Source organism: Asterias rubens, chromosome 12, assembly GCF_902459465.1.
Source record: "Asterias rubens chromosome 12, eAstRub1.3, whole genome shotgun sequence".
Classification (NCBI taxonomy): Eukaryota; Metazoa; Echinodermata; class Asteroidea; order Forcipulatida; family Asteriidae; genus Asterias; species Asterias rubens.
Genome location: NC_047073.1, coordinates 15,208,169 through 15,220,832, shown reverse-complemented (window position 1 = coordinate 15,220,832; position 12,664 = coordinate 15,208,169). Strand labels below are relative to the sequence as shown.

The 12,664-nt window shown below is 37.3% G+C and overlaps 1 protein-coding gene across 1 annotated transcript; it reads left to right on the top strand.

Annotated features, from left to right (window-relative positions):
* Positions 1-620: 620 nt before the first annotated feature.
* On the top strand, positions 621-11,497 carry LOC117298017 (UMP-CMP kinase-like). The gene is made up of 8 exons (XM_033781237.1): positions 621-823; positions 2,452-2,562; positions 3,182-3,325; positions 4,311-4,448; positions 5,399-5,475; positions 7,308-7,404; positions 8,477-8,513; positions 9,280-11,497. The coding sequence occupies exons 1-8, from the start codon at positions 770-772 to the stop codon at positions 9,285-9,287; spliced, it is 666 nt and encodes a 221-aa protein (XP_033637128.1). The 5' UTR covers positions 621-769; the 3' UTR covers positions 9,288-11,497.
* Positions 11,498-12,664: the final 1,167 nt, after the last annotated feature.

Below are 12,664 nucleotides of genomic sequence, written 5' to 3'. Positions count from 1 at the left end.
GACGTTTCGTCAAACAAAATTGTATTTTGAAAAGAATTCGTGGAGCACAACATTTGAGTATACCACTTCCATCTCCGCGCTTGCAGCATACAGAGTAGAGAATTGGTGCAACTCATTCTCCACATAGAAAAAATAGCATGGGGTCAAGCCATTATTTTGTCAGTCCATAATACACACGCGGAGTCTGGGTGTGGCGCTCCAAACTAAACTAAGGCCGTGTCCGAAACGGCGACTTCGGCTACAGCTACGGCTAGATCGCGCGCGTCTGCTATTCTTCAACACTGGTAGACGCGCTGATCTAGACGTAGCTGTAGCCGAAGTCGTCGTTTCGGACACGGCCTTATTATATTTTATACCAGTCCTTCCAGTATTAATCTTTTTACTGACTGGTAGTCAAGCATTTTTTAGACTTGCTACAAGTCATTTTAAATGGGAAATCAATTTCTTACATCGTTTCAAATACAAAATAAAACTACAATTAATTAAATTATTTATAAATTAATTGATATAATTGACTGAAACGAAATCTTTGTCACATAAAAAAAAATTAAGTATTATAAAAAAAAAAAAAAAAAACAAGTCAGAAGGGGGCGCTATATCATGAACCTTTCGGCGGACGACGGACAACGGATGTAAAACTGTACGTACGGGTACCATAGAGCTATTTATAAAATAAAAGATAGCTCTATATGACACAACGCGAACGTGTGTGAGACAACATTGTTAAACATCAATCATCCACGTTGTAGGTTTGTGTTGGTTTTAATTCATGCTGAAGCTGAGTAGATTGCTTACTTCGTGTATGGGTACGTGTGTGACAAAGGTAAGATACTGAATTGGGGTAGAAAAAAACCTCCATGGTTAACCCATGGTTTCATATCAAATCAAATAACAGGGAAATTATTCATAAACATTATTCCTTTTAAATTATAGAATAAAGGTCATGTTAATTTAAGTTTTGTAATTCATACATTTGTATCGTAGGAGGTCCTGTTTTCGAGGTGTCCCTAAAATCGTGGCAAATCTTTTACCTCTCTGTGCGCGATGTAAACAGTCCGTAGATAGATATTGTGTGGTTTTATTTGCCAAACAAGCAAAGAGTCTCCTCTCCCTTGACCAAAACTTAGGAACATGTAAGGCTCCACTGGTTATTTGCTCTCGTAAATGCAAAAAGTTTGGTATTTTAGGCATTTCTATAATACAAGGTACAAAAATATGTCATAATGTTGAGGCCATATAAAAATATTTGCCCACCGAAAACGTTTCATCAAACACTATTTCAATTCACAATTCACGATGATCAAATCATGTGACTGAATATTTTGCTGAGCATTCTGGAAAAAAAATACCGAGGCTTAAAGAAGCCATGACCATGTGCCTTATATCATTTTCTAATATTTTTTGAGATTTTTATTTTGTAACCCTCATAATCGTATCAATACTATTATTAATATTAATATTAAAATTTAAACATCAGGTTGTTGATTCAATTATCACTGTTTATTTATACGCTTTATTATAAATATTAAGAAAAAAAATAATACAAAAATTTTGGAAGCCAGTAATTATTCACATTTTTTATATTTTTTATATTTTTTTATTTTTTGCAAGTTTCAATGGTAATTTTAAAAATTTATTATAAAAAAATATTTTGAATAAAATGAAGGCAACTGCTGGCTATACAGTCATACACAGAGTCTCAAAGAACACTTGTAGTCACTGCAGATGTTTCTTCCATGTATGGCTTCACCGGGAAACCATACTTTCTCGTTTGCCGTGAAAACTGGAAAAACTCAAAACAAATGGGGCCAGTTGAAGTCATCGAAGATCGGTGTGTTGTTTGAACATTTCAATATTCATCAAGTTTTAATACATGTTTGCATACATAATATTAACAAATGAAGATAATTAGGGCATCGGTTGATATATGGCATCATTATTTTTTTTCCAATTCAAAGAAAAAGGCATAATAGCGTGAAAACTGGTAAGCAGAGGATACAACAACCATACACATTTTTAGGGCTAGGATCATACAATACACTTTCTCATTCAGTTCAGTTATCATCTGTTGAACAAAAAATCCTTCAATTTCATTACATTATTACACGTTGACTTTTGAAATCCTTGCTGAAGTTGAAATCTTATCCCCACTGATCATCTGCCATTTGAGGGTGTTACCATCACTCATTTCCCAGGCTTTCACCCCTGTGCGTGGACCTGGTGGTTCGAATGCCACCTCAGACTGGAGCCTTGCATGTGGGTTGGGTTTTTCAGTCCACTAAACATTTATTCTTGTTTCCTATCCATCCAGTAACTGGCATACTTTTGGGCTGTTGGATACGAGTATTCAAACAAATAAAATGACCTTTTCACAAGTTTGGCTCAAAAGAAACAACACAAATTGTCGAGTACAATTTTAACATCGACAATTGTTCTTGACTCTCCCCACAGATTAGCACAACAGGTCCAAAAGTTGTAACCATGGCAGCAAAACCAACAGTTATTTTTGTTCTAGGAGCGCCGGGCTCTGGCAAAGGAACGCAAAGTGCAAATATAGTACAGGTAAAAAACTGGCTCATCTACGTCTATTAGTTTTTACTCACTGTTTTTTCACATTAAACTTCAAACTATTCAATTTATTAGGAGAACAGTTTTTTTAAGTGCTGTTCTGTAATTAGGGATGTGATTTCTTAAATTTTAACCAGATATCCGTTTTTTTTTTAACCCCACCCCCTCGTTAAAATAAAGATATAACACAATAAAACCCGTGAAAATTTCAATTCGATAGCTGGTAATGTTTCTGAGTTATTGTCAAAAATCAGGAGTGGTTATGTTATTGCAGCACACTGAAGTACACATTTATCTCAGACTTAAACTATTTTAACTCCTTTCGTTAAAACCACACTCCTCAGAAGGGAAACGCGTCTCAAAATGCATTATCAACAATTGCAGTGCTGCCTCCCAAGTTAGTTTTCATAGTCATTAGTTTCTCAAAATGTATTACCAACAATTGCCGAGTTATTTTTTTGGTCATTACCGGTAATTTTTTGAGTTTTACCAAAGGTATCTGTCCCAAGTTATTTTACAAAAGATTACTTCTGTTTTTCTATAAAGTCTTGCTTCATTTGCTTAATCAATAATTCATGTATCATGTATTAATTTGTTTTTTTTAATTTTTCAGGACTTTGGGTTTGTCCACTTATCGGCTGGTGATCTCCTTCGAGCTGAGAGGTCGTCAGGGTCAAAAGAAAGTGCTCTTATAGAAAGTTATATCAAAGATGGCCGCATCGTTCCTGTGGAAGTGACAGTTGCACTTTTAGAAAAGGTATAAACTTTGACAAGTGTCTCATAAAACAGACTACTTTTAAAAAGGGTTTTGATACCTTTTGTAGATAAAGTTTTTGGCCATGACATAAATCCCTACTCACTGTGAATAAAAATGCATGTAATGTAATGTATTTTACCTGTAGAAGTTTCAACTTCATAGGTTGTTTATATTAGAAAAAAAGGGAAACTCTCATAGCAATATTTTCAGGAAAGTCTCGTAAATCCGTTTTACATGCTAAAATATTTTTTGTCTCCTGAGACGAAAATTATTTGTGTGACATTCTTTTACCTATTTGTCAAAAAATACAGCACCTTAGCAACTAATATTTTAAGGGTAGCTTTCAACTATCATTTTCTTCAAACCGTGTAAATGTAAATCTGTGGGCATTTTGTTTTCTGCGAACAGGAAGTACCCAAACCCTTTTAAGGGGTACTGCCTCGGACTTGGCACTTCGTGCTGGCATATCATTATCGATTGTCATGAAATGAATATGATTGGAAGATGTTTTAAAATTAGAATATCAGGAAGAGTGTTAAGGATTCAAAATTTTTCAGTAAGCTATCAGTAAGCTACGTGGTCTAGTGGTAGGACATCTGTTCTAGCAATGCAAAGGTCATGGGTTTCGAATCCCACCTGAGTCGTTTGCCTGTGGAATTTATCCTACAGAACTCGGATAAAGAATCAAAGGTCAGGGTAAAAAAAATATTATAGAATATTATGATCAAGACAAATATACCGTGAAATTGTGTGGTTTTCCTTTTACTTTGTGAACAAATTACACAATCTGCAATTTTGTAGAATCAATTTGGACTCCTCCAAACATTGTAGAATGGTATCAAAAACAGTTACACGGTTTAACTTATAGCGATGACTATAAACCACGTCGCGCGTCAATATTTCCATGGCGCGCCATCGCGCGACCGACTTTAAACCGGCCTTTATGAAACTGTTTCTTTAATTTTGAGTGTTTTGTTTTTTCTAGGCAATGAATAGTAGCGGAAAAAGCAAGTTTCTCATCGATGGCTTTCCACGAAATGCAGACAATCTTGAAGGATGGGAGAAGCGAATGGACGCCAAAACAGATGTCAGATTTGTGCTCTTTTTTGAATGCTCAAAAGATGTAAGTTTCTTATGAATTTTGACCAAGATCACAGAACTGCGGGCCCAATTTTATAAAGCTGTAAGGCAGAAAAACTGTGCATAGCAATTTTTTTTTTGCTAAGCAAGAAATGACCGGGGTACCAGTCGCAGAAATGGTAACTGTATGGTGTTCTGGCTTGTAACCCATTTTTGCTGAGCAAAAGTTTTTTGTGCTAAGCAAGTTCAAATTGGGCTCTGCTTGTTACAGATCTGTCAACATTTGTGCATTGCAACCAGAACGATTTTGTTCAACAACCGGGGGGATATTTAGATTTACATTCAACAAAAGAGACAAAGTTTCCATGATCAGGAAAAGTGTTACTTCAGAACCTAGAAAGATTGGTTTATCTTTTAGAGATTTTACTGCAGAATCAGTGAGAAATGCCAGCTTTGCTTGCCCTGAGCACAACAAACGGTTCCTTCAGGTTTTCTAGCTTGCGACTGGTTGCCCTAAAAAAAACGTTCACTAAGCACAGTTATGTGCAAAGCAGTGTATGGAATTCTGCCTTAGCTATGCTGTTATCAGAACAAATAAGCATTTAAAGGTACGGTCTTAGAAGCAGCAGCAGAGGGATCACAGTTACCATTTCATGTCCCAACTTGTGTCCTTAAGCAAAACACTTAACCATTGCTTCGTCCTTGGGACGTAAAGCCGTTGGTCCCGTGTGTTGTGTAACGAAAAGGAAGGGGTTTGCCCGGTGTTCCTGGCTGTGGCTGCTGTATGCGCCGTAGCACCTTGTAAACCCTTAGAAGGTGCTTAATAATTGGGTCTCAGAATTCATCACTGCAATAACATATCTTTCTGAAAGTTTGTATATACTCAGCGCCTTGAGTACCTTGTTTGGTAGATACGTGTGCTATATAAGACTTTGATATTATTATTATTATTATAAAAAACATAACAAACTCATCTCTGCTTTCTTTTTTTAGGTTTGTGTAGGAAGATGTTTAGAGAGGGGAAAGACTAGCGGACGGGCAGACGACAATGTAACGAGTTTAGAAAAAAGGTGAAACTTTTTGAACCCAAATGTTTGGACTGGTGCTCGATCCATATTTCATTATTTGAAGGATTTCATTTTCCCCCGCAATACATGTATTCAGGGGTTACCCTTAACACTAGTGTACTTTGTCTCCTAAAAAATGCTACAGAAATTAATAGTAAACACCGCTTTTGAAATTTGCCCTGTGGGCTTCTAAAAACTGTGCAGTCCACTTGTTTAGAGAGGTAATATTTCTACTTTTTAAAATGTGATTGAGAAAATTTTAAAATGTGTTCATTTATGTGTGAATGTATCTATGACATGTATGACAGTATTTAATATATGGGCTTCTACGAAACTTCCTGGGGGCAAATACAACAAACAGTTAAAGGCAGTGGACACTATTTGTAATTGTCAAAGACTAGCCTTCACAGTTGGTGTATCTCAACATATGCATAAAATAACAAACCTGTGAAAATTTGTACTCAATTGGTCATCAAAGTTGTGAGATAATAATTTAACTAGCCTTTAGGGCTCTTTTACAAAAAGATTAAGCACAAGGCCTAGAAATTTGTGACATTTTCCAACAAATTCCAGTTGAGTATTAATCTACGTGTCCAGCCACACTGTAGCAATCTTTCAGAGAGTTATTTGATCAAGAAACGTAGCAGATGTTAAAGCCATTGGACACTTTCGGTAAACAGTATTGTCCAAGGCCCACACTTTGTGTATCACAACTTCTATATAAAATAACAAACCTGTGAAAATTTAGGCTCAATCGGTCATCGGAGTCGGGAGAAAATAACAGGAAAACCCACCCTTGTTTCCGCACGTTTCGCCGTGCCATGACATGTGTTTAAAATAAATCCGTAATTCTCGATATCGAGAGTTGATATTGTTTTAATGTTTTCTCAAAAAGTAAAGGATTTCATGGAATAATATTTTAAGAGAAGTCTTTCACCATTACCTTCTGTAAACCCTGTAAATTATTTGTAAATCTTTGACCTTTTTTTTTTCTGTACCGAAAGTGTCCAATGGCTTTAATCCACATCGATCACCAAGGCTGATCTCAAACGCACAAGGATATGAAGTGGATGGGAACGAATTTTTGAGCTAAAGAAAACCAAGTATAAATAATATTGGATGTAAATTTAAAACTTGTTTTTTTTATTCTGATATTATAATTTGTTTTTTACCCTTTCACCGATGGGTATGAAAGGAACGTGTTGCCTTGGATCGGTCGAGTTGGTCTTTGAAAAGCGTTTGTAACCGTTTGTTATAAAATGCATATGGTTAGAAAGATGTTTTAAAAGTAGAATACAATGATCAACACAAATATGCCTCGAAATTGCTTGGTTTTCCTTTTACTTTGCGAACTAACACAGTCGGCCATTTATTGGAGTCAAAAATTTGACTCCCATAAATGGCCGACCGTGTTAGTCGACGAGGTAAAAGGAAAACCACGGAATTTCGAGTAATACTTGTGTGGATCATTATATTCCACTTTTTATCATACTATATGCATTGTGTAACAAACGGTTACAAACGCTTTTCAAAGACCAACTCGACCGATCCAAGGCAACGTGTTCCATTAAGCACTGTATACTCCGTACTTTCCATGTATGTGAAACAATCCACAGGTAAATTACTTGCGATTCCAACCCATGGCCTTTGCATTGCTAGCCTGGTGGCAAGAGGCAGTTCAAATCCTGTTAGCAGCGGTTACCATTAACACAAAACTCAGGAAAGTACCAAGCATACAGTGCTTTATATACATCGTGTATACGGGCAAGTTTTTGTTATCCCCGATGCAAAAATAATATCCATTGAATATTCTGATATTGACTTTTCCCCCCCAGGTTTGTAACATATGTTGATCATACAAAGCCAATTGTAGACAAGTATGCTGAGAAGGGAATGGTTCGGACAGTCAACGCTGACCCATCTGTAGATCAGGTAAGGTTCAGCTATAAAGCATACACAGTGGCTGATTGTTTGTTTGTTGTTTGTTAGTTTGTTGGTTAGATAATCTTCCCCGGACAAGAGAACTCGACAGAGCTCACCAAGCTGGCATCGATCAATCTCTCTCAGCAAACATTGGTGTAACAACTGTGATTACAAATTTCACAAATCAATAAATTATGTTTCAGTAGCCAGACACTACTTATTCTAGTCATTGTAAAAGCGGCAGTTGGCACGGCCAGTGCATGTACAAACCACCGACAGCAAGAAGCAAAATATGGGAATTTTTAAGCTTAATGAAAAGTAAACCTTTGGTTTTGAACCGTTCAATTGTTTTGATCCTATATCAATTTATAGATTCATAGGTCGCAATTTTGAGATATCGCTGAAAATATGCCCATGCCGGAAGAATAATACTTAGGGGTGGTAGGAATACACAATATGAGAAGCATTACGACAGTTACCCTTCTTTTACTGTTGATTAAAATTTGAAGGGCATAAAAACTGATACATTTTTCCATAACCACGTTACTTCGAAGTGAAATGTAAAAAAAACAAAAACCTGCTGTAGGCTTCTAACCCAAAGTTGTTATTGCCAACAATTTTAACAGTGGTTACCTATACCTCAGGGGGATCTATCAATTATAGGAAAACACAAGTCAGATTACTTTAGAAATATGCAAATATATTAACAGTGGGAGAAAGGAAAACAGATAAACACAACAGCTGTTAGCAACAGCAGTTGAGCTTCCAGACCAAACTGTAGCCGGTGGAAAATAAAGCAAATAAATCCGACAGATGTGCAGGCAACGAACACAAATTTCAATCAATATTATATGTACAAGGGGTCCGTGTTGTTGTTCCATGAATTTATTTTTATTCTGCATGACCTGATGGTTCGTGTCTCATGATTCAAGATTTTACGCTTCAGCTTCCGATTTGAATCGGAAGACCGGTCAAATTTGGGTTACATCTGTGTGACAATTTTTTTTCCCTGTAATTCACACTGCATTGTATTTTTTCCCCGTACTATATTTTTTTGGTTTTCTTCATTTCCTTCATTCAGGTCTTTGAAGTCGTCAAGAAACTTTTCAAGGAAGAAGGTTTGTAGAGACTCCCTCTCTCTCTTCATTTTTTTTATTATTTTTTTTTATTTTTATTTAATTTTTTGTTTTTAGGGGGTGGAGGTCTTTTGTCTTCCCTTTTAAGTAGTAGAGTTGAAATAGACCCCATCATATTACTGTACTACGAATGGTGAGTTACATATTAAGTTTCCCTCTATCCAAGTGGATAGAGGGATATCCCACCCGAGTAACATGCCTGTGATATTTTTTCACAGGACTCGGGGAAAGTACTGAGTATACAGTGCTTACACACATCGGTGTATGGGTAAAAAAAAAATACTATTCTATCCAAGTTGTTTAGACCATGTTATCTTGGGATTGAGCAGGTGGGGGAGGAAGGGGGGGGGTGCAGAATCTCCTGCCATACATGACTTTCTCAATCTCTAGAGATAGAGTTGCTCGATCTTGAGTTTAAGCAGCTCAACCTCAAGACTTACTTTCATACTCAGATGTTTAGATTCAGTCAATCATTAACATTCCATGGACAGCTACAAACATGAGTGCTTTCAGTCAAACGGGCATAAATAACTTCTCTTCGAAATAATCAATTTGTTTAAGTATTTTTTTTTCAAATATTAAGCAGGAAAAAATGCCTGTTTAATATGTTCTTCAATTGAGTTTTTGAGTGTCAGTTGTTAATGTTTTTAAATCATAAATCTTTTTGACTCGCCCTGTATTCCATGATTGAGATATCGAGTCGTGGTGTACGTTTCTGTTCTGACATCATTTTTATCTTCCTTTGCAGGATTTTAAGGATCTGGAGAGACCTGTCAGGTTGCAGCATATCTCTTTATTTTTATATCGTACTTTTTCATCGGGAAGGATTAAATGGACCATGCAGAGTGAGAAGGGTTTGGGGGCAGGGAAGGGTGTCGGGCATCTTTGTTTCTGGGATGTAAAAGGTAATCAAACAGGTGTGTTTTGAGTTCACTTTAGATTCAGGCCAAATGCTGCGAGGGCACCAGGGCATTTTTCTCCTTTGTAAAGGGCACGTCTATGGCAAACCAATCTTTCCAGTCATCCGAAATTTGATAATCACAATGATAATGGAAACTTGTTCCTTATTATGTCGATTGCAAACCACAATATCTCTCTGATTGCAAGATGCAAATGTTGGCAACTCTGCTACTGGAAAATTTCAAGGGGCAACGAGGCAATGACCAGGGGCACCGGAGGCAATGACCAGAGTTGCCCTCGTGAAGCATCATGGCCAACGGACACAAAATAGGGTCGGTTAGCACAAAATACGGCAGGTTAGCATACGTTTTTGCGTGCTAACCTTCGTAAACGAAAAACGGCTCCTTACGGTCTCTATGAAATGGAAATTTTGTCACGGGGCGCACCATAAGCACAAAACGTGTGCTTAGCAGCACTTTGAAATTGGGCCCAGGCCTGTATATTGACAACAGGAGAGTTGTGGACACCAACAGAACTTGGGTCCGGTGTTCTAGACCGCTCATTCACGACACGTAAAAGGCTGACCGTGCAAGGGGCAAATCGAATTTGAATCATGTACACTGTATAGACACAAAAGGCCGTTAGTGTACAATTCCCAACCACTCTTAAAGGTATTATTAATGAATTATGTGTTGATTATTTGTAACCTCTCCTGCCTTCTTCATACCAGTTTAAATTTCAAATAGTGGAGTCCATGATATCTTGAACAAACTGAGTATATTAGTAGTCCGGGCCCAATTTCATAAAGCTGCTTCAGCAAAAATCTACTGCTTTAAAACAACTTGCTGCTAAGCGGAAATGAGCAGGATACCAGTCATAAATTGTACCATAGAGTAAGTTACTCTATGATTGTACGCGTGACAATTGTATTTTGGTTGGTAACCTTAGTCTAGTAAGCATGACTTCGAAAGTGGGCCCAGGTGGCTGGGAGTGTAAAAACAAATTGCTCTTTGCTTGGAGTTATCTTCTAACAAAGATCAGCTGGAAACTGCCCAATCTTATAGTATTTTGGTAGTTTGCAAGGACCTTTCTCACCATGTATGCTACTCTTACATGTACAATAAGTAGTTTTATTATTAATTAATTACGGTATTTAAATAAAATTGTATAGAATGTTGTGTGAGAATAAACCATTTTGAATACAATAAAAGGTACTGATTATTTTTAAGAGTTGAAGGGGCTGTGTCGTCGTGATCAAGGCAGGTCTGTGGCTTCACATGGAATTATGATCTTTAACCCAGTCACTGCCACTCACGCGCCCTTCCACCATGTCAAAGCTATGGAGAGTGTGGGCACCAGTGTAGGAACTTGAGAGTGCTTCGATCATAACATACACAGCCCCTTTAAGAGTTCATGTATTTTTTATTGTTTCTATATTTTTTATTGTTTCTATTTAGTCGGTATATGTATTTTGTTTCAAGTATTTTTTGTAGTTTCTAGTGGACAATGAAAAAAAGTGGCCAAACAGAAGTTATTATTTTAATATTATTATATTAAAAGAATGTCAACATAATGATTGATTTGTTGCTTCCGGGAAGTATTTAAATTGTATGATTTGAATAAAGTCCAGTACAATGACTTGCTTAGTCACAAGTTCCTGCTTACATTTGTACCCCTCATACTATAAAGACAGTTGCTGTGTCAAATGGTTTGGGGCCAAGCTTTTGTTTATTGTGCCATACAAACTAATTAAAAATTGTGTCTGGGTGTTTGTCTACCACCTAAAAAGGGGTAGACGGAAAAGGAGACCCAGTAGAGGACGTACGTCATGGACTTTGGTCGTGTGAACATTGTAGTTTTTGTATGCATAATTCATGTTTGATGTCGGGTCAGATGTCAAATCGAAATCGAGGCAACCCTTACCCTAACCCTAACCCCCGACATCAAACATGAATTATGCATACAATGTTTTATTCACACGACTGAAGTCCATGACGTACGTCCTCTACTGGGTCTCCTTTTCCGTCTACCCTAAAAAGGGTCCCTATTGTAGACAGCAGAATAATTAATACATTAATAATAGATTCAATTGGCCAGGTGCAATTATACCATTTCCAGATTTTTTAGTTTTATTATCGATTGCCCATTTTAACTATTACCAAGTATACACATTACATTTTGCTTGTTCCTTTTAAAAAACAACTCTCATTCAACTTTGAAAACGTTTTAGTTTCTGTTGAAAAAAAAGGTTTGCTCAAAGGCGCTGAGGCACAGAAGAAATAAATAAGTCATTGATGGTAGGCATCCTGAAACAAGTGGGCTTTCAGAAGTGACTTGAATGTGTTATGTTGTGTTCCTGATGTGATTTGGAAGTCACTTTTTGACTCGGGGGGGGGGGGGGGGGAGGGGCTTCTGCTGATGAAGAATATGACCAGGGCCAAAGTTTGTTATACAATGGTGCTGAGAAAAAAAAATATGAACGAGAAGGAACATGTAACCGATCAAAATAATGTGTTTTGAAAATTAATAATCAAAGTCTTATACAGCGCACGTATCTACCCAACAAAGTACTCGAGGCGCCGAGTATATACAAACTTTCAGAAAGATAGGTTATTGCAGTGATGAATTCTGAGACCCAATTATGTAGCACCTTATAAGGGTTTACAAGGTGCTACGGCGCATTCAGCAGCCACAGCCAGGAACACCGGGGCAGACCCCTTCTCTTAACATTGTCACTGGTGAAAATACCACGTTATGTTTACCACTTTTACTGGTTCCCAACTAAGGCCGTGCAAAAAACTTTGTTATTAAACTACTTGTCACGGGTTCCCTATAAGCTTTTTTGACTAAACGGACAAGTAAGATGTATGTCTAGTTTCCTGTAGACGACTAGAGCAGGTGTCCCAGGGAATTCCCTCTACTGGAGATTGTGTCCCCCAAGAGGGGGCAATCACAAATAGTTTGTGCATAGTTTGCCATATGGGGGGACGGAATCTCCTGCCACACAGGCCAGTCGAAATATTGAGACAAATAATTGCCTCACTCTGCGGCAGTAACATTAGTATTGAAGAACCCTCAATCCACTAAGCGAAAGTAGTTTATGTAGTTCCAGCAGATTTCCTACCTTTTCCCCCAGGTAGTACTTATTATAAGCAGGACAGTTCTTTTCCGAGCTAAGTAGTCGCCCAAATTCCAAAATCTACTACGCAGCAGTAGAATAAATAGCAAGACAA